This window comes from Colletes latitarsis, chromosome 14 (genome assembly GCF_051014445.1).
Source record: "Colletes latitarsis isolate SP2378_abdomen chromosome 14, iyColLati1, whole genome shotgun sequence".
NCBI lineage: Eukaryota > Metazoa > Arthropoda > Insecta > Hymenoptera > Colletidae > Colletes > Colletes latitarsis.
In genome coordinates, this window is record NC_135147.1 from 16,907,172 (window position 1) to 16,932,024 (window position 24,853).

General features: G+C 34.2%; 1 protein-coding gene across 1 annotated transcript in view; it reads left to right on the forward strand.

Moving 5' to 3' along the window:
• Positions 1–24,853, forward strand: part of LOC143350298 (neural cell adhesion molecule 1) — a 320,246-nt gene that overhangs the window by 211,983 nt on the left and 83,410 nt on the right. Inside the window, exon 4 of the mRNA XM_076782311.1 lies at positions 1,795–2,109. Within this exon, the coding sequence (XP_076638426.1) occupies positions 1,795–2,109 (315 nt within the window). The remainder of the gene's footprint in view (positions 1–1,794; positions 2,110–24,853) is intronic.

Below are 24,853 nucleotides of genomic sequence, written 5' to 3' on the forward strand. Positions count from 1 at the left end.
GAATTATTTTCTATTAATCAGTTTACATAAAGTTACAGATGTTTTGAAATAAAATTTCAGCAATGCAAGATACACACAAATTGAAAACATAAGGAAATTTTTTAAAAGTATTATATAGGGTGTTCGGCCACCCCTGGGAAAAATTTACATGAGCGATTGTAGAGGCCAAAATAAGACAAAAATGAAGAATACCAATTTGTTGATGGAGGTTTCGTTAAGAAGTTATTAACGTTTAGAGTTCTGCCAATACTGAATTTTTTTCTCGAAAATGCGCAGGATTGCGGGGGTATGCTTATTCACCAAAAATGATTGTAATTGACCCCCACAATTAAAAATAATTTTTCAAGAACGATCTAAGAGTTTTTAATTTTCTCGAAAAATTTCACACCTTCTCGAATTTTTTTCTAGGAAATGAGTAGGATTTCGGGGGTATGCCTATTCACCAAAAATGATTGTAATTGACTCCTGCAACCGAAAATAATTTTTCCTGAATGATTTGAAAATTTTTTTTTTTCGCCGAAAAATTTAGGCACCTACCCCCTGTCGATTTTCCTTAAAAATTCCTTTTTCATTTTTAGTAATTTTGTTTGACGCCCTACAGAAAAGTTATCTAATACTTTTTTGTAGGTACCCATGAGCTCTACTTCAGAAAAAAGTTTCATTGAAATATATTCACTATTGCAGGAGTTTATGGCTGTTTGAAAATTGGACCATTTTTATTGAGTTTTTCTCATTTTACGGGGTCAAGGAACAACTTTTTCATTATTGTTAGAATTTCTACATATTCTACACCAAAATACGCGTAGTTTGGTTTTTTAAACATTAAAATCGTCCAATCCGTTCAGGAGTTATGATATTTTAAAGATTCGCATGCAATTTACGGGTACCATTTCTGGCCTGAAATTATATTTTCGGTAAGGAATTTTTTTCTCGAAAATGGCTAGGATTTCAAGGGTATGTCTATTGACCAAAAATGATTATAATTGACCCCTGCAACCGAAAATAATTTTTTTAGAACGATTTGAAAAAACTTTTTTTCGCCAAAAAATTTCAGCACCTAGCCGAATTTTTTTCTCGAAAGGGAGTAGGATTTCGGTGGTATATGTATTCACCAAAAATGATTGTAATTGGCCTCCACAACTAAAAATAATATTTTCAGAATGATTTGAAATTTTTTAATTTAATTTTTAATAACTTTTTAACGAAGCCTCCATCAACAAATTGGTATTCTTGATTTTCGTCTTACTTTGGCCTCCAAAATCCCCCATTAAAATTATTCCGAGGGGTGGTCGAACACCCTGTATAGCTATTGTTTACTATCACAAAGTCACGAGATGAGATAATTGTCATTCACGAAATAAATCATAATTTTACATACTTTATCACGAATAAATATCCGTTCTTCTAACACAGACTGATAGTATAGTCGCGTTATGGACAAGTTTTGACTTGAGCTAGGAATTAATTCGCGATAATTGATTCTAAACGTATTTTCGTCGCGTCGATAACGACCAGAATAGCGTGTTGCCGCTTTGTAGAAATTTAGGAACGCGAACGCGCACCGTTTCCTAGTTTTATCCGTCTCTCTATTCGCGCGTAATCGGCGCCACCGACAAAAGAGTATTCAGCAAATGCTAAATCATTCGCACCAGCGGAATTCAATTGGCTCTAATCAATCTTTCACGTGTAAATCACAACATCACGCATCGTGCGCATACATCACCCATTCTCATCCAGCAGACAAATAATCAATCCGCATTTCCGCTGATTCAATCATGCACGCTGTTCGCACAGTGCCCCCATCGAAGCCGGTGATACTGGACGGGACGACGGAAATCTCGGAGATAGAGAAGCTGTACAACGAGGGAAGTGACGTGAACCTGATTTGCGAGGTACAAGGTGGCAGGCCGCCCCCGACGCTGACGTGGTACCTCGGGAACAACGTGATAGACGAGTCCTATCAGTACAAGCCTGACTTGGGGCTAACGGTTAACCACTTGTTCTACCCGAAAGTTGGTCGGCAACACTTCAAGGCTCAGCTGATCTGTAGAGCCAGTAACACTAATTTGGTGATGCCGCAGACCAAGCTGATCAATCTCGACATGAATCGTAAGTACTCGAACGTTTCTCAAACTTATTTATCCTTACAACGTGTTTCGTTCGCCCACACCCCCAGACAAAATTATAGCACACGCGTGCTATCTTTATTTTCTTGCGATAGAATGAAATGTAAAACGTATCTTCCACAAATATGTAGACATGACATAGATTGATGCTACTTAAACGAGGTTTCTTAGGAGAGAAAGGCATAATCCAAGGCAGACAAAATGATAATACACTTCAAAGTTAAAGATATACATTTCATATAAAACAATTGTATGTTTCATGTAACACGATTATATTAAGAATTGGAAGCAGCACGTATTATTGTTCGTGTATCGCGTTCTGATAATGTTGCTGGTATTCCTGTACTTTTCTTCTTTCCCTATGCACTTGTATCTTTTAGCAAATTATGTATAACTTTTCTACTGCGTCTAACTTATTTTGCAATTTGAGTAATTGACAGCCTTTCTTTCATCGTAGCTAAAATTGTGCTAATTTCATTTTCACCAAGCTTTTTGCCACGACCTATTATGAAAATAGCAATGTGATAAAATTCTAGACACTAATTAAACGTAGTAACTCAATTCAAGTTCACGAAACTCTGAAGAAATTGTAAGTATTGTTCCAGTGTGCTATCATTTTGTCTGCGTCGAATTATGTGTTTCTCTTTCAACTAAGAGAACCTATTGAAGTAAAGCCAGTCTATGTTTACATATTCATAGAAGGTACGTTATACATATAACTCAAAGTTTCCACGCTAGCATAATCCTAACAGGTGTATGTTTACATTGGGACCACAGTAATGATTCTTAAAATGAACATCGCTCCGGGATTGTCACGTTCATTTTTCGTACAGCAGAAGCGAAATAAGTAATCGAATAACACGATGGTGCTTCGTGACGAAAGCGTAAAATAAAGAATGTTAAATTTTTTTTTTATGAAACTTGAATAGTCCGTTGAAAACTGGACCCGTTTCTCTGGTTTGTCGGCAATGAACTCAATATCGTATATTACTGTTTCTTGTTGGCGCGAGATAATTAACGCGCAACCCATATATCCCGTCTGTGAAACATTTCAAATTTTTGAAATGTGTTTGCATGCAGAACCAAGTTTGTCTAATAATTTCTGAGTGCTCAGTTTTGGATTGAACTCCACCGGGGATTTACAAGCTTCATTATCAAACTTTACTGATACTGTACTTCACGGAGCATCTGGAAAGTTCAAATTACCTTCGACGAAATTTCTAAACCACCGTTGACACCGTACCATTAAAACATCACAATAAAAATAACAGATTTCTATTGTAGCCTTTGTAATAGATAATTCGCACTGAAAATTAAATGAAAATGAATCAGAATACAGCTTGTGTTCTTTTAAAAGTTGAAATTCTGAAATTGTTACTCAATTGTGAGAAATAATTACTTGAATATCTGACACAACACTGAGAAAATTTTGTAGTATACAGTTCCAGTAGAAAATAATAAAAACTAGTTCTGTGAATACTTAATTGCTTGTGACTACCCCTAATAGCATCGGTTGTAGACTGTTCCCTCTCAACTTGTGACCATTTTTGCATGTCACTGTTGCTTTAGAAAAATAAATTAAGGATATAAGAATCAGATTCTGACAAACGATGATAGATGTACTGATGCTATGTCGCGATTACAAACACGAAGGTTTCGTTAATTAATGAAAATATTACTTTTGGTGCAATGGTTCTGTCATGATTTCCTTAACGTACACAAAATAGAATTGTTCATGTATAAATTCAATTAAACGTTCGAGGTTGTTGACAGATTAATCCCACCATTCTGTATGGTGAATATTTATTCACATTTTTCCAATCATCTTGAATATTAAATAGCAGCATACAAAGCACTAAACTTTTATCAATCGAAAAGCATGTGTACTAATTTTTCTTTAGAAATATTTTAATTATTCTCAGTAAATGCAAACAATTTTATTATATTAGTTGACACACTACAAAGTTTTCACGACCATTCAAATATTATTGTAGAGTCTCACTAAACGTTTCTGGCGCTATTCGACATTTTAAATAATTATAATTATTGAAGAATTCCTTTATTAATTCTATCGTTTGTATGTTTTCACTGTCCAAACTTCAAAGGTTTGGTCATCTGTTTCAGAACCACTGTGTGAATTATAAATGTATCATAACGAATACGTTCATTTTAAAAGATGCAAGTAACGCGCATTATCCTCGACATATTTTCTTGTCTTTTGAGACGTTTCCTTTTACATCTTCTCAATTTCTCCCGGTTCTTCCTTTTTCATCGTTTTAAAACGACGTCGTTTCCTTAATCTCATCGTTGCTTGTAGTTCTGTACATCCAGGGAACTTCAACGACCTACTTGCAGTAATTCGTGATAATTGCCCCATTCTTCCTAGTGCAATTTAAAATTGAAGATTTCTATGAGGATAGTCGAGGAGCACGGTGCTGGCGATTTAATCGTACTGCAGTTAATGGTTTAAGAAAGGGAACTATGAGAGTCCTTGAAGTATTCATTTCATTATCTTGCTTAAATACGCGTCAGAAATTAATAGAAATACGACTTAGAAAATACGGTTTAAATTCAACTTGTTACAAAATAATTACAGCCCCACTCATATACGAGTAAATACTGAGTAGAAATTAAATTAAATTTCATTCAATACGTACTTCAATAATTCTTAAACACTGTTGTCCATGATACAAACGTATTTTAAAATGGTTTCTTTTAGGATCGAATGAAAGCAACCAAAGACAGAAAAAATCTTCTATGTTAACAAATTTATCAATTTCGAGAAATCTTGAAATCTTCAAAATAGAAAAACGGTTTAAATTCAACTTGTTACAAAATAATTACAGCTTTATTTGTATATGAGTAAATACTGAGTGGAAATTAAATTAAATTTCATTCAATACGTAGGTCAATAATTTTTAAACACTGTTGACCATGATACGAATGTATTTTAAAATGGTTTCTTTTAACATCAAATGAAAGCACTACAGATCTTCGATGTTAACAAATTTATCAATTTCGAGGAATCTTGGAATTTTCAAACTGTAATTCATTTCTAAAAGATGCAAAGAAGAAATTTTCGAATTGTTTGCCATTGTAATTACCCTTTTTCCATGCGTAATAGAATCAGGTTTGCTAGTAGTTTGGGGGAAGATTCCGTAAAGGGGCTGTTAAGCGGATAGAAGTTGAGAAACGCTGGTTTTAATCATACATTAACGTTGTATCGCTGACGTCGTGTTAAAACCATGGGAATACCGGATTCCATATTTGCATACTTCCGCGGCTGTAAGTGGTTAGAATCGTGACATCGGCGACGTCGAGTGGAAAACATTAATGCGGCACAGAGCGTTACTTGTAATCTGCGGTTCGCGTCGGGAATTTCGCAATAAAATTATGCAGAAACCAGTTGCTCTTGCGCCGGATTAACGTATAGGTCACGATCTAAGTAACGCTTATACGCACGACTCGTGACAGACAGTTTGGTTTCTACGGTTTCGGATACAAGTGTGCGCGATGGCGGCAAATACCGATTAAGAAACGTCGCGTTGATACATTCGAGAATTTATGCCTCGATGCTGGCACACGCACGCTATCGAGATGTTATTCGTGGATAAGACCCTCTGTGTTTTTTTATGTTACTGAATAATTTCTGTTTATATAACGCGACGAAGGACAGGCTTTATAGTATAGGGCGCTACAAGTATTCCTGATACGTGTTAAAAGGCTGTAACTCTTTTAGGGGGTGGTTTTATAAAATGCCTTTGCTCCAGGATTTTGTTAGGATAAATGATATGTTGTTTAGTTAATTATAAAAAGTGTCTTTGAATTTAAATTATTTTATAAAATGCATTTGCTCGAGGATTTTGTTGGGATAAATGATATGTTGTTTAGTTAATTATAAAAAGTATCTTTGAATTTAAATTATTTTATAAAATGCATTTGCTCGAGGATACAATTTTGTTGGGATAAATAATATGTTAATTTAATTTCAAAAAATGTCTTTGGATTTAAATTTGTTACGTTTTATGTTCTATATAAAGTTACTTTAGTTTGAATTATTTTATAAAGTGCATTTGCTCGAGGATTTTGTTTGGAATAAATAATACGTTGAGTTAATTTTCAAAAATGTTAGAATTTTAATTTGTTACCTTTTATGTTCTATATAATTTTATTTTATAAAATGCATTTGCCCGAGGACACAATTTTGTTGGGTAAATAATATGTTGAGTTAATTTTAAAAAAAGTCTGTGAATTTGTTACGTTTTGTTTTCTATAAAGTTACTTTAATTTAAATTATTTTATAAAATGCATTTGCTCGAGGATACAATTTTGTTGGGATAAATAATATGTTAATTTAATTTTAAATATGTCTTTGAATTTAAATTTGTTACGTTTGTTATATTCTATATAAAGTTACTTCTCGTTTCTTTTCGTATGTCTTTTCGAGATGTTACTGGAACCAGACCACTAGATTATATTTACGATTTAGTCGCTTATAGATCACAATTTAAATTTTAAACGAATGCCTAAATGTATAACGCGTTTGCAGTAGAATGCCCAGCGCGATCAGGCGGTATGATTTTCGAATCGTATAATCTTCGCCTTTTATCGACACGTGACAATCGAATTTCCGCCATTAATGTCCAGCGATGAAAAGCGGGAAATTAAAAGAATGCTCCTCCTCGTTAAAAGCGAATTTAGAGCAGAACATGCGCGAATGGACAACAGTGCCCAGCCCGGCAATCAGAATTCGAATCGATGCCTTTAACAATGCACAGGATTTTTACTCGATTATAATGCGCGCGTAATTAATGCAACTCCCAATAGATTAAGTCGTCGATTTCGTACAGGAGAGAAAGAGGTCCCTTCGGCGGAATAAAAGTCCAATTTCAAATAGTTCGAGCGGAAGTCGAACGGCGGGGGGAGGGGGGGAAAAAAATCTGCTGTGCTAGATTCGACGATAAACGGTTCGAAGTAATATTCCTTGGGCGAAAGCTAAACCCCCGGGTCTGTTCGGGCGGCTCACGAATCGGCCGAGGAAAATTATCGTTCTATCTACCATCGCGGTTAAACAATTCTCCACGACGATTTCGCAGCGACCGAGCCAACGGGGCACGTAGCAGCTGAATGCCTTTTCACGTGGTCCTGCCAAGACAAGGTGTTCACGCGCTGAACCTATTAGTCGTCTGCTCGAGATTGGTCGTTGAAGATAACGGTAGCGCCTCTCGCAAGACGGATCAGTGGATCGCGTGCCTTCTGGCCTCCAGCTTCGATTCCATGTTTCCAGCGTGGCTCTTGGCGCGGGGGCCTCCGTGTTCAAACGTTCTCGGTCGATAGGAGTGACGAGGCATCGTGTGAGCCACCGTTTCTTTGTCGATGTGCGCCTACGTACGTGTATGGCTGGTTTACTTTGCTAGTCGAGGTGCACAATGTACGCTCGCGACGCTGAGGAACGTGATAAGAAGGTTGTTGTGTCGCGAATCGCAAACGAACTACGAGGCTGAAGAGACTCTGGAGTACCAGTTTTGATTTTTTTTTTTAATTCGTGTTTTACGTCGCATCGACCTACGGATCATTAGCGACGACTTCGTGCTGGGTTCTCTTCTTTTGGTGTGGTTATGTTAGGTTGGGGGGAAAATCCATTATTTTCGTGTTCAAATATGTACTGTTTTGTTTTAGAATTTGTTGTCATTCGATTTCCTTTCGTTTGGCCAAGGCTTCGCAGATGGAAATTCGTTTCATCTTGTTTTTTTGCGTCAATTCGTGTGGCTCACATCGAGCTTCTTTTTGAACCCAGCTTCATGCAAATAGTTTAAAACTGTTTTGTGGTCAATCTTTAGCTCCTGAGCGGTGCTATGAATGCTAACATGTCTGTCTACTTCGATCATTTCCATAATTTTATCGATATTTCCGACAACGGGCCTACCTGTGCGAGATGCATTTTTAACATCGAAAATATCGGAACGGAATGGACGAAATCAAAATTGCGCGTAATTGGCTGTAATAGTATCGGGACCATAAACACCATTCACAATTTCAGCCACCTAGCTTGCATTTTCGTCTTTATCAAAGGAAAATTGTAAAATATACCGAATTTTTTCTTTGTTAACTTCCTTACAACTCACAATTGAATCGATCAATCAAAAGACTGTAAAAGAATTTTTTTTGTAGTACTGACGACCATAAGTCTCAATTTGTTTGGCCAATATTTTACGACATATAAAGGGTGTTCGGCCACCCTTGGGAAAAATTTTAATGGGAGATTCTAGAGGCCAAAATAAGACAAAAATCAAGAATACCAATTTGTTGATGGAGGCTTCGTTAAAAAGTTATTAACGTTTAAAGTTCCGCCCGTACTGAATTTTTTTCTCGAAAAGGAGTAGGTTTTCAGGGGTATGTCTATTCACCAAAAATGATCGTAATTAACCCCCGCAACCGAAAATAATTTTTTCAAAACGATTTGAAAGGTTTTAATTTCGCCGAAAAATTTGGGCACCTACCCCCTGTCGATTTTTCTTAAAAATTCATTTTTCAATTTTAGTAATTTTGTTTGACGCCCTACAGAAAAGTTGTCTAATACTTTTTTGTAGGTACCCATGAGCACTAGGCTAGAAAAAAGTTTCATTGTAATATATTCACTATTGTAGGAATTATGAACGTTTGAAAATTGGACCATTTTTATGAGGTTTTTCTCATTTTGCGGGGTCAAGGACCAACTTTTCGAATATTTTCGCGATTTGTACATATTCTCCACCAAAATACGCGTAATTTGCTTTTTTAAACATTAAAATCGTCCAATCCGTTCAGAAGTTATGACGTTTTATAGATTCGCATGAAAATTCGGGCAGACATTTCTGGCCAGAAATTGTATTTTCGGTAAGGAATTTTTTTCTCGAAAGTGCGTAGGATTTCGGGGGTATGTGTAATGACCAAAAATGATTGCAATTGACCCCCGTAACCAAAAATAATTTTTTTAGAATGATTTGAAAAATTTTTTTCTCGCTGAAAAATTTCTCAGCACCTACTCGAATTTTTTTCTCGAAAGTGGATAGGATTTCGGAGATATGTGCATTCACCAAAAATGATTGTAATTGACCCCTGCAACCGAAAATAATTTTTCCAGAACGATTTGAAATTTTCGAATTTAATTGTTAATAACTTTTTAACAAAGTCTCCATCAATAAATTGGTTTTCTTGATTCTCATCTTATTTTAGCCTCTAGAATCTCTCATTAAAATTTTTCCCAGGGGTGGTCGAACACCCTGTATGTTGCAACCAAGGGGTCGGTCGAACGCTTGTGAGAGCACGACTCTTCTGGTAGCAAGCATGGGAGGCGACGTCAAGTAATAAATGTCACGGATCTATGGCTGTACGTTGTTTTTATTTTTCATCTAGTATTTCACTACCTATTTTTATGTCACGAGATTCAACACAACGCACGATAACGACCGTGTTAAGCAGGAGTTAGTGTGTTTATAAAGTATGTATGGAACGAGTTTGAAAATTTTATGATACGGTAGATGTGGAAAGTTCTGATGCACTGTTAGGAATGTTTCATTTGCAACACGTTGGCTTAGAATTTATCTATGTTTACGATTCAATTTCCGGTTCATACAAGACAGCCAACACAAAAGATTATAATAATGATATAGAATTAAAAATAGAAGCTCGACAAGCGCAAAGAAATATTATTTTGTTTTGTGCGACGTGCTAACATTAATGAATTAACGTTATATACAAGTTATGAAATCTTAGAAAAATATATTTAGTATTCATTTTACATTACATTCTTAAAACAGTATATGTATGTGTTTATTTATGAAGAAGTCAACCACATTGATTTATCGTTGAAAAGATCCTATGACATAAGATGTCTTTTTACTGCGCAACTCATTTTCAAAAAAAGTGAACTGATTGGCTTCTGGACCATCCATATATACAGTTAGCGATAAAGCAATCTGTATCTAATTAGTAGACTGCAGACGTCTATGCATTTATGGAAAATTTTAATTCTCAAAAAAAAATAGAATGCACTTAATATTCAAAAATATAAGAAATACGTAAGATATGAATTATTATATAGGGATTGAGACAACCCTCTACGAAGCTCCCATTTCATTAATTCTATTAATAATACGGTTAATAATTAGTAAACAGTCTTTGCTATGCGTATGTACTATTCTTCCGCAAGAAGTCGGCTAGCGAAGCTTGGTTTGCTCCATCCATTCCCACTTTCGTCGTACGCCACATCGTCGCTTCAGCCGATCACTAAACTGTAAACTAGGGTGGGGGGATCTAGGCACCAATCAGACTCGCATTCCTTTCGCTAGCCAACTTCTCACGGATGCACAGTATGCAGATAATGTACCGTCAGGCGCTCAGGAATTAGTTTATAACACTAAAAAGTTTGCTTTATTAGATTGCCTGTCTACGGTAATTTATAAGTTTACTTAGAATGAACATAGGTGTTTATGGTTCGGGGGACCGTGTATGCTAAGAACTTAGAATTGGTGCTCGAGGGAAGGAAGGACAACGGGAAAGGGAAACTATTCGAATCCAGCGATAACGATAATGTAAACACGCGTAAAACCATTACCGGACTGGGAGCGCTATTCGAAGTGTTAACTCGTGGCTGGTTCATCCTGTCGATTGTCCGACAGATATTCATGCACTGGTCGGGGGTGGACGCGAGATTAGAGGGTTTAATTCCGCGATAAGACGAGTGTAATTACTGATGAGTGTTTCTATCGTCGACAACGATCGGTTTAAAACAAAGGAAATCTGTTTCCATTCAAGACCGAAGTAGATCGATAAACCCGCAGAAAATGAGGTTTCGAATTGTATGTTTAATTATCGGATACACCGAATATAAAGCAACTATGCTTGATTTTTCAAAGTATTGGTAGGAAAGAAAGGAACAAATGGAAGGGAGGTAGATCAAAGAAATTTCGTTATATTTGTTATTTAGTAAGCTCCTTGGATTTCTTAAAATATTTCTATTAATGTAATCAAATATTCAAATATTACGCGTCTCCGTCTGTCACCAACTCGTCAATCGATAATTCTCTCTATAACTTTTCTCGTTACGACTCTTACAAATGTTTTATTAAATAGAAAATAATACAAATGGTGTATGCAATAGAACAGATAAAAAATAAGAAATAAATGAAGATTCTAAAGTGTATACACAAATAATCGTGTATTCTTCAAAGGTTTTCCAGGAATCTCAGATAATTACGAGCATTTAATGGAACCATTGACAATTGTATCCTTCTGCTGTACGTTGTGCCTCATATGATGTGAAATGATACAACATAATTGTTATTCGTAAATAACATAGTTTAAGTCTATAAAATATCAACAATGACCCACAGAAGTCCGTACCAAGAATCTAAAAATCTCATTTCTCAAGCAATATTTAATAGGAACATTCATAATTTTATACCTTTGTTGGTGTACCTAAGTTGGTTGGAATTATTATTACGTATTATTTACTTTGACTACTAATTAAGTTATAAACTAGGAAATAGTTTTTCTTAAAGAATAAACAAAATTCTTGCATCAGATGGTTAAAAAATATCAGATTATTGATAATACTACGCGTGTCACGAGCGGTTATGTTAAGAATCATGATATTATCATAAACGTGACACAAGTTGTTCGTAGGAAAACCGTGTGGAAATCATGCAAAACAGGAATTTCTGTTGAATTTTCTACAGCATACATTGTCGTATGCACGACATATACCGTGACTTCTTTCAATTTGATGAACAGACCGGAATCACACGTAGCTAAATTCGACAAATAGCGTGGTTATTTTAACACTACCATCGAATTTTTTTCGATGAATTCGTAAACAAATAGGACTGAGTGCATCCAAGCATTCTCCTAGTGACAGATCCATCCATTGTTCGCGCAGAATGTTCTGCACACTGGTTTGACTGAAACTCAGGTGGTCAGCATTCAATCAAACGGTTATTCAACTATCAATAGTATAAACGTACGCGTTTTCTATCATATTAAAACCTAATACAGGAACAAATATTATCCAAACAAACATGATGTAATCGATATAGACGAATCTATAATTCAGGATTTATTTTATTATTTTCATTCGATGTATATTTTAAGTCTAGACTCTTCAAAATCCAAACATAAAATAACCAATATTATTAATTTTATCGATACTCAGTATCCTATTCTAATTGTTTCATATCATATAATCAATATAAGTTGTTTATTGAATGGTACGACTGAAGAGAGAATAATTCTACTTAAAAAAAAATCGAAAACGAAGAATACGATTTTTGTAGTACCTTTACATGTATATTGAGCTTGCATAAAATAATAAATTTTTATTTCATGGATCTCTTTAAATTTTCCAGGCAACTTTCAATGAGAATTAATCGGGAATGAGACTTGTGCAAAGAAATTTTTCGATTCGTCTCTGAACGTAAAATCAATATAAAAACTTCTTTTGGATTACTTCGTTCACAATTAATAACGCAATAAATGCTGAATCATTCTAATATTCAAATATAAAAATTAATTATTCAAAAAGTATTTATGGAACTATATTTATTCAACGTTTTGTATCATTAGAATAAATAGAATATATTGCAAAAGTTTGGTCGCTTATATTAGGAACCGCCTGTATATTACTTGCACATACCTGAATAGACTAAAACGAACTCGAGCGAAAGTATAAAAAATGTTCACCGTTTTAACTTGTTAATGAATGAATGGTAGATGCCAGAGATAAGATAATCTACCTTTGTTCAGAAGCAAACATTGGTCCTAAGAGAGTAAAACTTACCTCAGCATTCTGCTTATTACTCACATGTAGTTGCTGTGCGTGTCAATTAATCATTTCAAGGAAAAAACTCATTGACTTTTACTTTGCCTCAAGCGCAGTCACGGAGAAACTAATAATAACAACGGTTGAGGCTGAAATGATAGAAGTTGAATGGTTTGTATTATAATTTTTCAGCCTTGTAACAATCTTTGATTGACTGGAGAAAATTTAAACGTTATTTCTATTAAACCTCCATTACGCATATGCAGAAGTATATACATATATTTTGATTGACTTACAGCATACGTATTATATATCTACCTTTTATTAATGTGACAATTTTAATGATTTAAAAGAATTCTTTTATTTGACATGCAAATGTACATATCAGCTTGTTTGTTGATTCTTTCGGAATTATATTTTCATTCTACTTAATTTCCAAATTAATATAAAACCAAACGTCTAAAGTTTCGATGTATATTTTTCTTTGCAATCGTATTAAATTAAATTTTCTACGGACAGTTCTTTTTTTTTTTAACTCGTATACACAGGAGAACCTTTTCAATATTTGAAAATACTTCAGATTGTAAATTTAATTAGTACGCATTTATTTAAACATGAAAGAGCTGTTGTTGAAAGAGAAAGGAAAACCAAAACGAGAGAACGTAATATCTCTGGAATTATTCTCCTCCGACAGTAAATTAAATGACGCAAGCAGGAATGTCATACTCTCACCAAGTTGAGTTAGTTCAGAGTTCTTCAAGCCTGAAATACAAAACTCCCCGTCTTTTTATTTCATACTGAATTCTACGTGTACACTATGAACTTTTCGATTTTCTCTGTGATTATACAGGTTCTGCACCCAAAATTCAACTTTAATTCAACTTCTCATAAATCAAGTTTTTTAACAAAATTGTTTTCCCAAGCTTTTGTAATAAGAATAAAATTGAACGCATTGTTAAAATATACCAAAGATGTACACGAATTACTTATTCAATAGCAATTATTAATTCATTCCACATGAAATTCATAATTATGTAAGAGTATAATATGAAAACATATTGCATGAATTATACCTATCAAATAGTTATGATTTCTGACCAACAAGATTTAAAACAAAATGATAAATTTAATTTACCAAAAGTTAAAATATAAAATATCATATCTTTTACGCTTCTTTGGTTTAAAATACATTTTTCATTCTTTCAATTATTCGTATAGCACTTGCTCCCACTATTACGTTTCAATTTCTAACGATTTTAAAGTAGTCCAAAAACACACGTACCAACAGCAACTTTATTTCACCCGTTAGGAGTAAAGTTTACATCAAATATGAATCCGCCTCTACGAAATTAATACGTAAAAATGTGTAACCAACTCGATTACAAATTATGGGCCGTGGCAACCGTCGAAAAACAGAACGAAATAGTGGAATTTGCTCGGTCGATTTCGAAATGTCTCTGTCTCTCGTTAAACGAAACGGTCTCGGCGCGTGTTCAGAAATCAATTATCCTCCTCCATGGGGCTCGATCTCCTAAATTCCCAATAGACGAACGTCGCTTGGGCTACGCAGGAACTGATAAAGCCTGGCTGGTTTGATTAGTTCTAGCCTGAAGAACGATCAGGAATAAATTTAAATCCACAACCGCGGCCTGTTTGCGGTTGGTTGATTTCGACACGCGACCACGGAGTTTCGTAGGAATGCACACGCGTTTTCGCATAATTTCATGGAGTCCCGCGGGTGATACCTATTAATTTGCGCTATTGCCGGGCCGTAGCAAGTTTCGTTCAATAGGATAAATAATAATAAGCAGTCGTGCTTGCGGCTCCGCGTGGCCTGGCGCCTATAAATTGCCTCTTAATATCTTGAGTCGTGTTGGTACCGCCGTTTCAATTGCCCATTAAACGTCTTTCAGCGATAGGCTGTTCAGCGTTCGGGCAACTTTGCTTTTCGCGTTTTCTGCTCCTTCGTTTCCTTCTTCTACTTCTGCTGGAGACCGTTTCGTAGAACTTTATCGTTTTTCATTAAAGGGGCTCCCGGGGTCAATCGTACCATTTTTTGCTCCCGCGGTGAAGTTCGAATTAGTTCAATGGCCGAGTTCATATCTTGATTTCCCTCATCTTGCAAAGCTTTGCCATTATACGTGAGAACTTTCGGTGGCTTACTCTACAATCTGCAGTATACAGGGTAATCCAACAGAATGAGGACGCGTAAGCTACTCAAGCATTAGCGATGGGACTCATTAACGTCAATCGATGCCCTAAACCCTAACTAATGACATTAATACTGAATAAGAATTCAAAATTTAGTTTTCCTTCCTAATTAGGCCTAAAAACTATATTAATATAATGTCTGTTTTAATTTTGTTCATTCAACACTCAATAGCAATAGATGGCCCAAACACTAATGACATTTATACTCAATCATATCTCAAAATTCTGTTTTCGTTCTTCCTCAGGCCCAATAATTGTATTAATACAATCTCTTTTTCAGTTTTATTCATTTAACACTAAATAACAGTAAGTAATAAGAATATAAATTTTAATTTGCATCGTAGCTAATGATATTTATACTCAATAGGAACTCAAAATTTAATTTTCATTTCTAATCAGGCCCAACAACTACATTAATATAATGTCTTTTTTAATTTTGTTCATTCAACACTAAATAGCAGTAAGCAATAGAAGCAAATTACTTTCTTATACGAGGGCAAGAGAGAAAGTAAAAATTTAAACCACTTTTTATTTTGTAAAATAATGTTTATAAATGGAAAATAGTAAATATAAAAATCTATTGCAAACAATATTTTCTATCGTAGAATCTTATTAAAAAATAACAAAATGAACACATGGAAAAGGTATTAAAGTAATTAGTTTAATTTTCATAAATTTTCAATGAAAACGAATAATTTCCTTTATTCGAAAAGAGAAAATTTATTTTAAAGTTAATTTCATATTTTTTGAATATTTTCTTTATTTTTAGTATTCCTAACATGTTTTTTTCCTTAGAAGAATATATTTTCGTTTGCACATTGTATCGCTAAAACGAATTTATTAAACCAGTATTGTATGTCCTTGAAAAGATTTTGGATTAAAGAAATTGAACAAAAGCAAAGTAGGTTAGTATAATTAATAAGCTCCTGCGTCATATTTGCTCCCTTAAATTATACAAAACACGTTCTTAACATTTTCATCTTCAAATCCAAGAGAATTACTCAACTATTCTGTTTCTGATAGACCGCCTTGTAACTTACTAGATAGAACTGAAAATTTAACAAGTGCCACTGTGAAATTCGTCCCCTTGCTTCCTTCGTACGAAATAATTTATTTAGCACGGCGTTAACTTTGCCGACAGTCATGTTTCTGTCCTTGCCTTAGAAATAGTTAAAACGAACATTAGATAATTACTAAGAAGCATTAAATTAACGTATGTATTATTGAAAGGCACTACCTTTTTACTGCTATTTCAAAAAAGGAGTATTCAAACATATTCAATCATTCAAGAGTGATAAAAGTCTCTGTATCACGAATCACTCTGATATTCCCTCTTTCAGAAGTCAGACTCACATTTTTATGACCATCAAATGAATGTACAATCATGCTGAAGTAGAAGAAAATCCATCTTGGGACAATTTAGAGGTAAAATAATTATGGTGTCTTATTTCTTTACTTATTACTTAATTTCGTTTGCAAGTAGATGAATTATTTATAAATCATGTAGTTCCTAACAGAGTTTATTTGAATTAATTAAAATTGTTGAAAATGATACTTTTGAAGCACATTGTCAAAAAATTGATAATTTTTATTTGTTCACTAACTACTCTATGATTGACGCATTGTCTATTCTTTGGTCTATTTATAAAATATTTATTACTTAATTCTGTTTCCGTGTAGATGAATCTTCATTTATAAATTGAATAGTTCCTAACAGAGTTTATTTGAATTAATTAAAATTGTTGAAAATGATACTTTTGGAGCATAATATTAAAAAATTGATAATACTTATTTGTTCACTAACTACTCTATGATTAACGTATTGTCTATTGTTTGGTCTGTTTATAAAAGACGAGGAAAAATTATTTCGTAAATTATGTAGTTCCTCAACGGCGTTTACCTGAATTAATTTTTCAAGCACTTTACAAATTTGATAATTTCTATTTAACTACTAATTACTCTATGGTTGACGTCTATTGTTTGGTCCACGTAAAAAAAAAATCGTAATTTAATATTCAGACTTGTAAAATAATTATAATATCTGTATCAAATAAAATCCTAAGAACAGGGCTGTAAAAGATGGTTAAAAAAGGTTCGAATATAATCAAAGACTCGCCAAGGTAATTCGGTTCTTTAGACTCATCGTCCCCCAATGGATTTTGAAATTTTATCGAATCGTTCCTTCGTCGATATCCTGATACTAATTCATATACTACCATCTGTTTATAATTAAAATTAATTGCACATGACGTACACGGCTTTATGATGAATCAGTGTAGTGAGACGCAGCTTTTCAACGCCAGAAGGTTCCCCATCCCAGATGTGGTAAATAATTGCCCTTTTAATAACCCGGTAATTTGTTCAATACGTTGTCAATTAAGGTTTAAAGACTAACCATAAACACAGGCTGTATTATTAATAGATATCACGATTACAACCGTCGCTAATTCGCGTACGGTTCGACGTTTGTGTGCACATGCACGCATATGCGCACGTACACACACACACACGTCGTTGCATCGTCCTGCTCGGTTGTCCATGACCGTGCAGATGCTCGCGCTTATTCGGTTGGAATATTTACTCGCGCGCGGTGATGCGCGTCGGAACTGTTCACAGAATAATAATTAACAACGGATTCGACGAAGTTCCTCTCTTTTCACTGACGCGCAAATTATTCCGGTTGTCCGCGAGAAATCATTTTGGCGCCGTTCGTGGCAGGAATGCGAAAAACGATTATTCGTTGGCGCATGCAGCGACGCCGCTGCAACCGTGAGGCGTCTCTTCGCCAGAGATGAGCAACATTCTTATCTAATAAAGAATTTCGAATAACGAATAGAGGAAGGGATAGGAATGCCGGAGATATCCATTTCACTTTTCGTGCTGCAGAGTCGTAGAATAGCTTTAAACAAGGGAATCAAAGGGACAACTTTAAGAAAGTGAGGAATGTACTGTATACAGGGTGTTCGGCCACTCCTGGGAAAAATTGAAATGGGGGATTCTAGAGGCCAAAATAGGACGAAAATTGAGAATACCAATTTGTTGATGAAGGCTTCGTTAAAAAGTTATTAACGATTAAAGTTCCGCCCGTACTGAATTTTTTTCTAGAAAGTGGGTAAGATTTCGGGGGTAGGTATATTCATAAAAAATTATTATAATTGACCCCCGTAACCGAAAATAATTTTTTTAGAACGATTTGAAATTTTTTAATTTTGTCGAAAAATTTCACACCTTCTCGAATTTTTTTCTAGGAAATGAATAGGATTTCGGGGATATGACTGTTCACCAAAAATGATTGTAATTAACTCCTGCAGCCAAAAGTATTTTTTTTAGAACGATTTGAAATTTGTTTTTTCGTCGAAAAATTTAGGAACTTCCCCCTATCGATTTTTCTTAAAAATTCGTTTTTTATTTTTAGTAATTTTATTTGACGCCCTACAGAAAAGTTGTCTAATACTTTTTTATAGATACCCATGAGCTCTACTTCAGAAAAAAGTTTCATTGAAATATATTCATTATTGTAGGAGTATTGGTTGTTTGAAAGTTGGATCATTTTTATGTGATTTTTCTCATTTTACGGAGTCAAAGAACAACTTTTTCATTATTCTTAGAATTTCTACATATTCTACACCAAAATACGCGTAGTTTGGTTTTTTAAACATTAAAATCCTCCAATCCGTTCAGAAGTTATGACGTTTTAAAGATTCGCATGAAATTTTCGAGTGACATTTCTGGCCTGAAATTAGATTTTCGGTAAGGAATTTTTTCTCGAAAATGCGTGGGATATCGGGGGTATGTGTAATGACCAAAAATGATTGTAATCGACTCTTGCAACAGAAAATAATTTTTTTAGAACGATTTGAAAAATTTTTTTATTGCCAAAAACTTTCAGCACCTACCCGATTTTTTTCCTCGAAAATGGGTAGGATTTCAGAGATATGTCTATTCACCAAAAATGCTTATAATTAACCCCTGCAACCAAAAATAATTTTTCTAGAACGATTTGGAATTTTTGAATTTAATTGTTAATAACTTTTTAACGAATCCCTCATCAACAAATTGGTATTCTTGATTTTCGTCTTATTTTGGCCCCTAGAATCCCCCATTAAAATTTTTCACAGGGTTGACCCGAACATCCTGTATATATGTATACACGTTTCAAAGAAATCTATCTGTATAAATAATTTACTGAAAATTGTTATATATAAATGAAATATATTCTTGTAGACAACCGTTCTGAAGAACGAGCGACAGATTTTGTCGACGCAGGTAATAAAAGACTGACGAGTATTAAAAATGAACTCATCCAATGTATAGTCTTTATTTTAATTTAACGAGCCATTGTATTCGTCGATAATTGCTCAACGGGTGCTCAAACAGTAAAAATGTTTTATTTTATAATAAGGTAAACGCCCCAATTATCGACACATTTTCGCTGAATCGTTATTTTGAATGGTATTGGAAAATTCTGGGCACTATTTATTCTTCCACATTATAATCGTAGAAGATTTTATGCAGCACAAACAATATCCATTATTTTTTAATAAACTTAATGATATATTTTAAATGCAAATTCTGATGGAATAAGTCACTAGTGTCCCAGAATAATAAAGAGTACAATAATCACTACTTTAACATTTACATATTAAAGTAAAACAAAATTGTTAGTAATTTATTGAAAACTTAATCTTTACAATATTTTTTATCGTGGGTAGTACATTTGCAAAATGATTGCTTCATGCAAAATGATTGTTTAAATACTAATTGTGGTTTTTAATGTATTCTGTAAACAAAGTAAAACATGTAGCAGGAAGTTTGATTCTTGCTTGTGAATCTCATTGTGTGACAGTCTGGTTCCAAGCAAGTGACTATTTGGGAGAAATTACTGTATTTTAGAGAAAAAGCACTCAACATATTATTATTTATATTAACTTACGATATTAACTAAAACGTGTAATATTAATTTACAATATTAGCAATATAACACAGCATAGAACTTACTATATTACTACTATACTATATAAATAATGTGAAAATTAAATAAATACAAACGTCAGTTTACTTTCCAAAGTGTAATAAACATTTTATTTATGTTTTCGGCGTTAAAAAAACGAATGTAAGCAGAAATCGTAAGGATACAGTGCCCTAAATCATGTTTTATGAAGTTAATGCAGGTGAAGAAGAAACATATTTTGGTGTATTAATTTTTCACTGAGGCAACTTAAATTTGCATATATATTGTGTTTTCATTAAAGAATTATTATTAACCAGTTTAAAATTTTTAACGGTTGAAAGATTAAGGTATTGAGAGGATTAAGGGAGTATTCTTATTCGCAAGCGGATAAAGAAGGTGTTCCTTGTATAGAATCTTTTGCAGGAAAACTATAAGTGCCAATAATTTGGAATTTTAATATAAGTTTGTGTCATGTAAACTGCTGCAATTTCAAGTTAACGTTTTAACTTACTTCTATAAATATCTATATATGCTCATTTGATCTTCTATAATCATTTATTCCGGGGGCATTCAACAAATCTACTTGTAGTTCGCTGCTTTCTTGTATCTTTTGGTCGTGCTGGCCTCTTTTGTCACTTATAAGGTTTGATGCTCCGTTGCTTGCACTCATCTTTTGTCTTTGTAATCGGCAAGATTTTCATCGCTTCCACAATTTTCTGAAGAAGCGTGAATCCGTTGTTAATAGTACAAGCAGCCAAAAAAGTTGTAGCTCGAATAACTTTCCGTGAAAACATGATTTATAAAGAATTATCAAAATAAATATTATAATTTACGCAATTATTTTGAGCATATCTTCCAACAGGATTTTTAAAACTTATGAATGCATGTTCGAATTTAAACAGTTCCTTGATTTAAAATGCAAACAAAGCATCGATTATTTGGTCTGCTTCAAATTTATTTTTCACACCAGAATAATGGATACCAAATACTGACAATCGATCTCATGCTTGTGACATCTGTTAAAAAGCATTATAAATATATTTATATTTTACAAGTTAATTTAAAGTTTAGTGTCTTTTTGGTACCTGTGTTTTGGATCTCAGTAAAGAACATATGCTAACAATGCGTAGATTAGGCCACGTGTAAAATTCTGAAACAGGTTTGCAGTGGAAAAAGTGAAAAGTTTTCTTTCCCAAAATGTGGACAGTATGAAGTAATTTTTGCTTAGCGTCAGGATTTCAGAGGCTAACTAGGACGTCTGACCAATGGGACTCGCAATTCCTTCCAGAGATCAACTTCTAAGCTCCACAGAGTACTTTGAACGACAGTATCGCGAGGACCGTACTCCAAACACTCGACCTTTCGTACAATAGTCAGTTTCTTACTTGCTCTTGTCTCAAATGGAACACACTGCTCTTGTTGCTAAGTGACCATCCCTCCCTCTGGTCAACACAATGAAATGGTCTGCATACATATATCGAGATCCTACTTTAACGTCCTATTTGCTACATTAATCTTCCCATGTAAAACTTCTCTTGAGTGCAAAACCAAAAACGAAACGAGACTTTTCTTACACGTTTCAGTCTCAGCTCTAAGAAGAATAATTTCGAGATGTCAGAGACCGATTTTTTCCTTTTAAATGTCTAATTTCTTTTAAAGGAGAAACTAACATTCCGCCATTTAAAACGAATCATTATCATATTCGATGTATCGTAAAATAGAAAAATAATTTGTAATATTGTGGTAAATTTTTTTAGTGTTAAAAATGAAATTAAAATGATTGAGTTTAATAAATATCGTATGGATTCAATATGTAAATATTTCTTGGGTATCAATTGCTCTATGGAAATGTGGTGGAATGAAATCTAAAAAACACGTATTCTTTAACACTAAACCTACCGGCACTGCATGTATACCCATTCCTACCATGACCGGTCAAATGACCAATCTTTCTTATTTTCTTTAACGAGGCAACGTACTTCTAATTTTTACATTACATGTATAGAAAGTTGTGTTTTGATGTTCATTCGTAAGATGTTCTTTCCTTTTATGTGAAAAAATTTTTTAATATTCATCGAATAGAAGATAAAACACCCTTGAAAACGAATTTTGTTCTAAGTCGATACCGTAGTCAGTTCTAGAGAAAACAACTATTTAAGAAAAAGTGCTGACTAGTAATTACGCAAACATCCTGTATTTAAATTCATTTTCAATTAAATAAACAATTTATGGTCCAGTTTTATCGAACACTAGTCGTACGATCAGTAGGAATTGCTGAAACTTCTTTGGGTACGTAGCGTCAAAGTAAATTTCAAAAGAAACATAGAAGATAGCAAAAATTATAGTAGATGATATGGTCATTAGGTAGAGGATGAAAAGCCCTTTAAAATGAGCGTTTGTACGAGTCGATAGCTTCATTGGTTCCAGAGATATAGCGATTTTAGTTTCAAGTCGATGCGGTGGCTAGTTTCGGAGATAGGGTTTGTTTACGTTTTGTTGTGCGCTCGCGAGTTCATTGATCTCGCGCGCGCGTAGATAGTAAACAGCGCGTAGTAAATTCTTGGAAATACTACGCCGACACTGGGTCACGGCAGTCACGTACGCGGGGTAGGTCAGCACCACGCACGTGCGATAAGGAGGTCCGACTCCGCTAGACGAAGACAGAGATAGTCGAATTAAAAAAATTACCATTTACATAAATTACGATATCTCCGAAACGGAAAGTCGGATCGAGAAAAACCAAAAGCCATTTTAAAGGGGAGGCTTTGCCGCATCTAACAATGCCTCAATAATTAATAAAACACTAATAGTTTCGGAACTGCACGCGTTTAAAGTTTTATGATTTTTGTAATACGCATTAATAGGCCTTTCTGAGGCGCCGAGCGTGATCGCTGTTGAATTAAAAAAATTACCTTTTATATAAATTACAATATCTCGAAAACGGAAAGTCGGATCGACAAAAACCAAAAGCCATTTTAAAGGGGAGGTTTTGCCGCTTCTAATAATGCCTCAATAATTAATAAAACACTAATAGTTTAGAAACAGCACGCATCTAAAGTTTTATGATTTTTAATACGCGTTAATAGACTGTTCTAAGGCAGTAGAAACTGTAGATTCTCTCCTTTCGTCTTTGCTATACGTATATTTCCTATTTACATCGGAAGCTAACCAGAATTTGGTACCAAATGTCCAGTTTTTTACAAAAAAAATATAAATCGTTCAACCGGTCAGATGACCGGTCGTGGTAGGCAAGACAGACTACATATTTTTCTCAGAAAGTAAACAATAAGTTTAGAAGTGAATATTGTAAAATTCATTGTACGTATACTATAAGAAAAGTCGTGAAGTTAAGTGGCGTTAAAATAATATTGTGTGTTAGAAATTCTAAACGAAATTTTAAAAACGGTCATTTCACCGGTCGCGGTAAGTTTAGTGTTAAATATCTAATTTCTTTTAAGGGAGAAAATATGATTCCGCCATTTAAAACGAATCTTGCATTATTATACTTGATGTATCGTAAAATAGAAAAATAAGTTTTAATATTGTGGTAAATTTTTTTTAAAATGATTGATTTTAATAAACTTCGTATAGATTAAATATGAAAATATTTCTTGAGTGTCAACTACTCTATGAAAATATCGTGGAAAGAAATCTAAAAGACACGTACTTTTAAAAATGAAATTAAAATGATTGAATTTAATAAATATCGTATAGATTAAATATGTAAATATATCTGAGAATGTGCTGTAAAGAAAGAAATGGAAATTGGACTATATTTAATGCTGTAAAAGTATGGAATCCTTGGAACGTTCTTTTCTCGAAGTACCTTGATGTCTCTTGGTTGCGGTACATTCAATACCTGGATGCCTTAAACTTCGAAGCTGTCTTCAATCATTCACTTCAGCCCTTCAGAATTGAAGTATGCCGTCTCCACCCAACACATGTTTAATTCAAGGTTTAAAAAGTCGATACAAGTCCAGCACTCAGGTCTTTACGTGCCCGTTCAGGTCGCCGCAACTCGTTTTTATCGGATTTATGAATCAGGTCAGCGTAAAGTCGATTTTGAAGGGTGCAGGTGGTCATTCGGTGTTCTGAAAACAAATGCGTGATCGCGAAGTACGGGATTGACGGGTTGTGCAACTGGGTGCAACGGGGACGCCGATTCAATAGGAAGTTATTGGAACAGAAAACGATAATGCTACGATAAGCACGCATGGGAACATTAAGCTAGGCCGTGCACTGTTAACCGTGCGGGTGTTAATTCGTGATTGCGATTGTTTAGCGTATATCTATGCTAACGATTCAAGTAACATCGCCAGTCAATAATTCGTGCATCATGAATTACGCTTCCCCACTTTAATTGATAATACCGTCGGACGAATCCTGATGTGTTTACGCTGGAAAATTACGTTATTCAGTTCTCTCGCATGATGCAATTTTGAATAATTTTTTCTTCGATTTCCCGTACAATGGGTAGTATAACAGACAATTTAAGAGCTCTCTGGTAAGAACAATAATCGTATTTTTAATTTTAGAAGCACTAACCCTAAAATCTATTCTTTTTATGTATATGTTTGAAAAGTTATTTGGAATAAAATGATACGTTAAGGGGTTAATGTTATTTAATAATAAATTATGTTTTATCAGGTTTTTCACGATGAAAACTCCCAGCGAAGTTAGCAAGGCATTTAATTTGTATTTTGATTTTTTATGTATATCGTTGAAAAATTATTTGTAATTAAATAGTAAGCCAAGGGGTTAATGTTA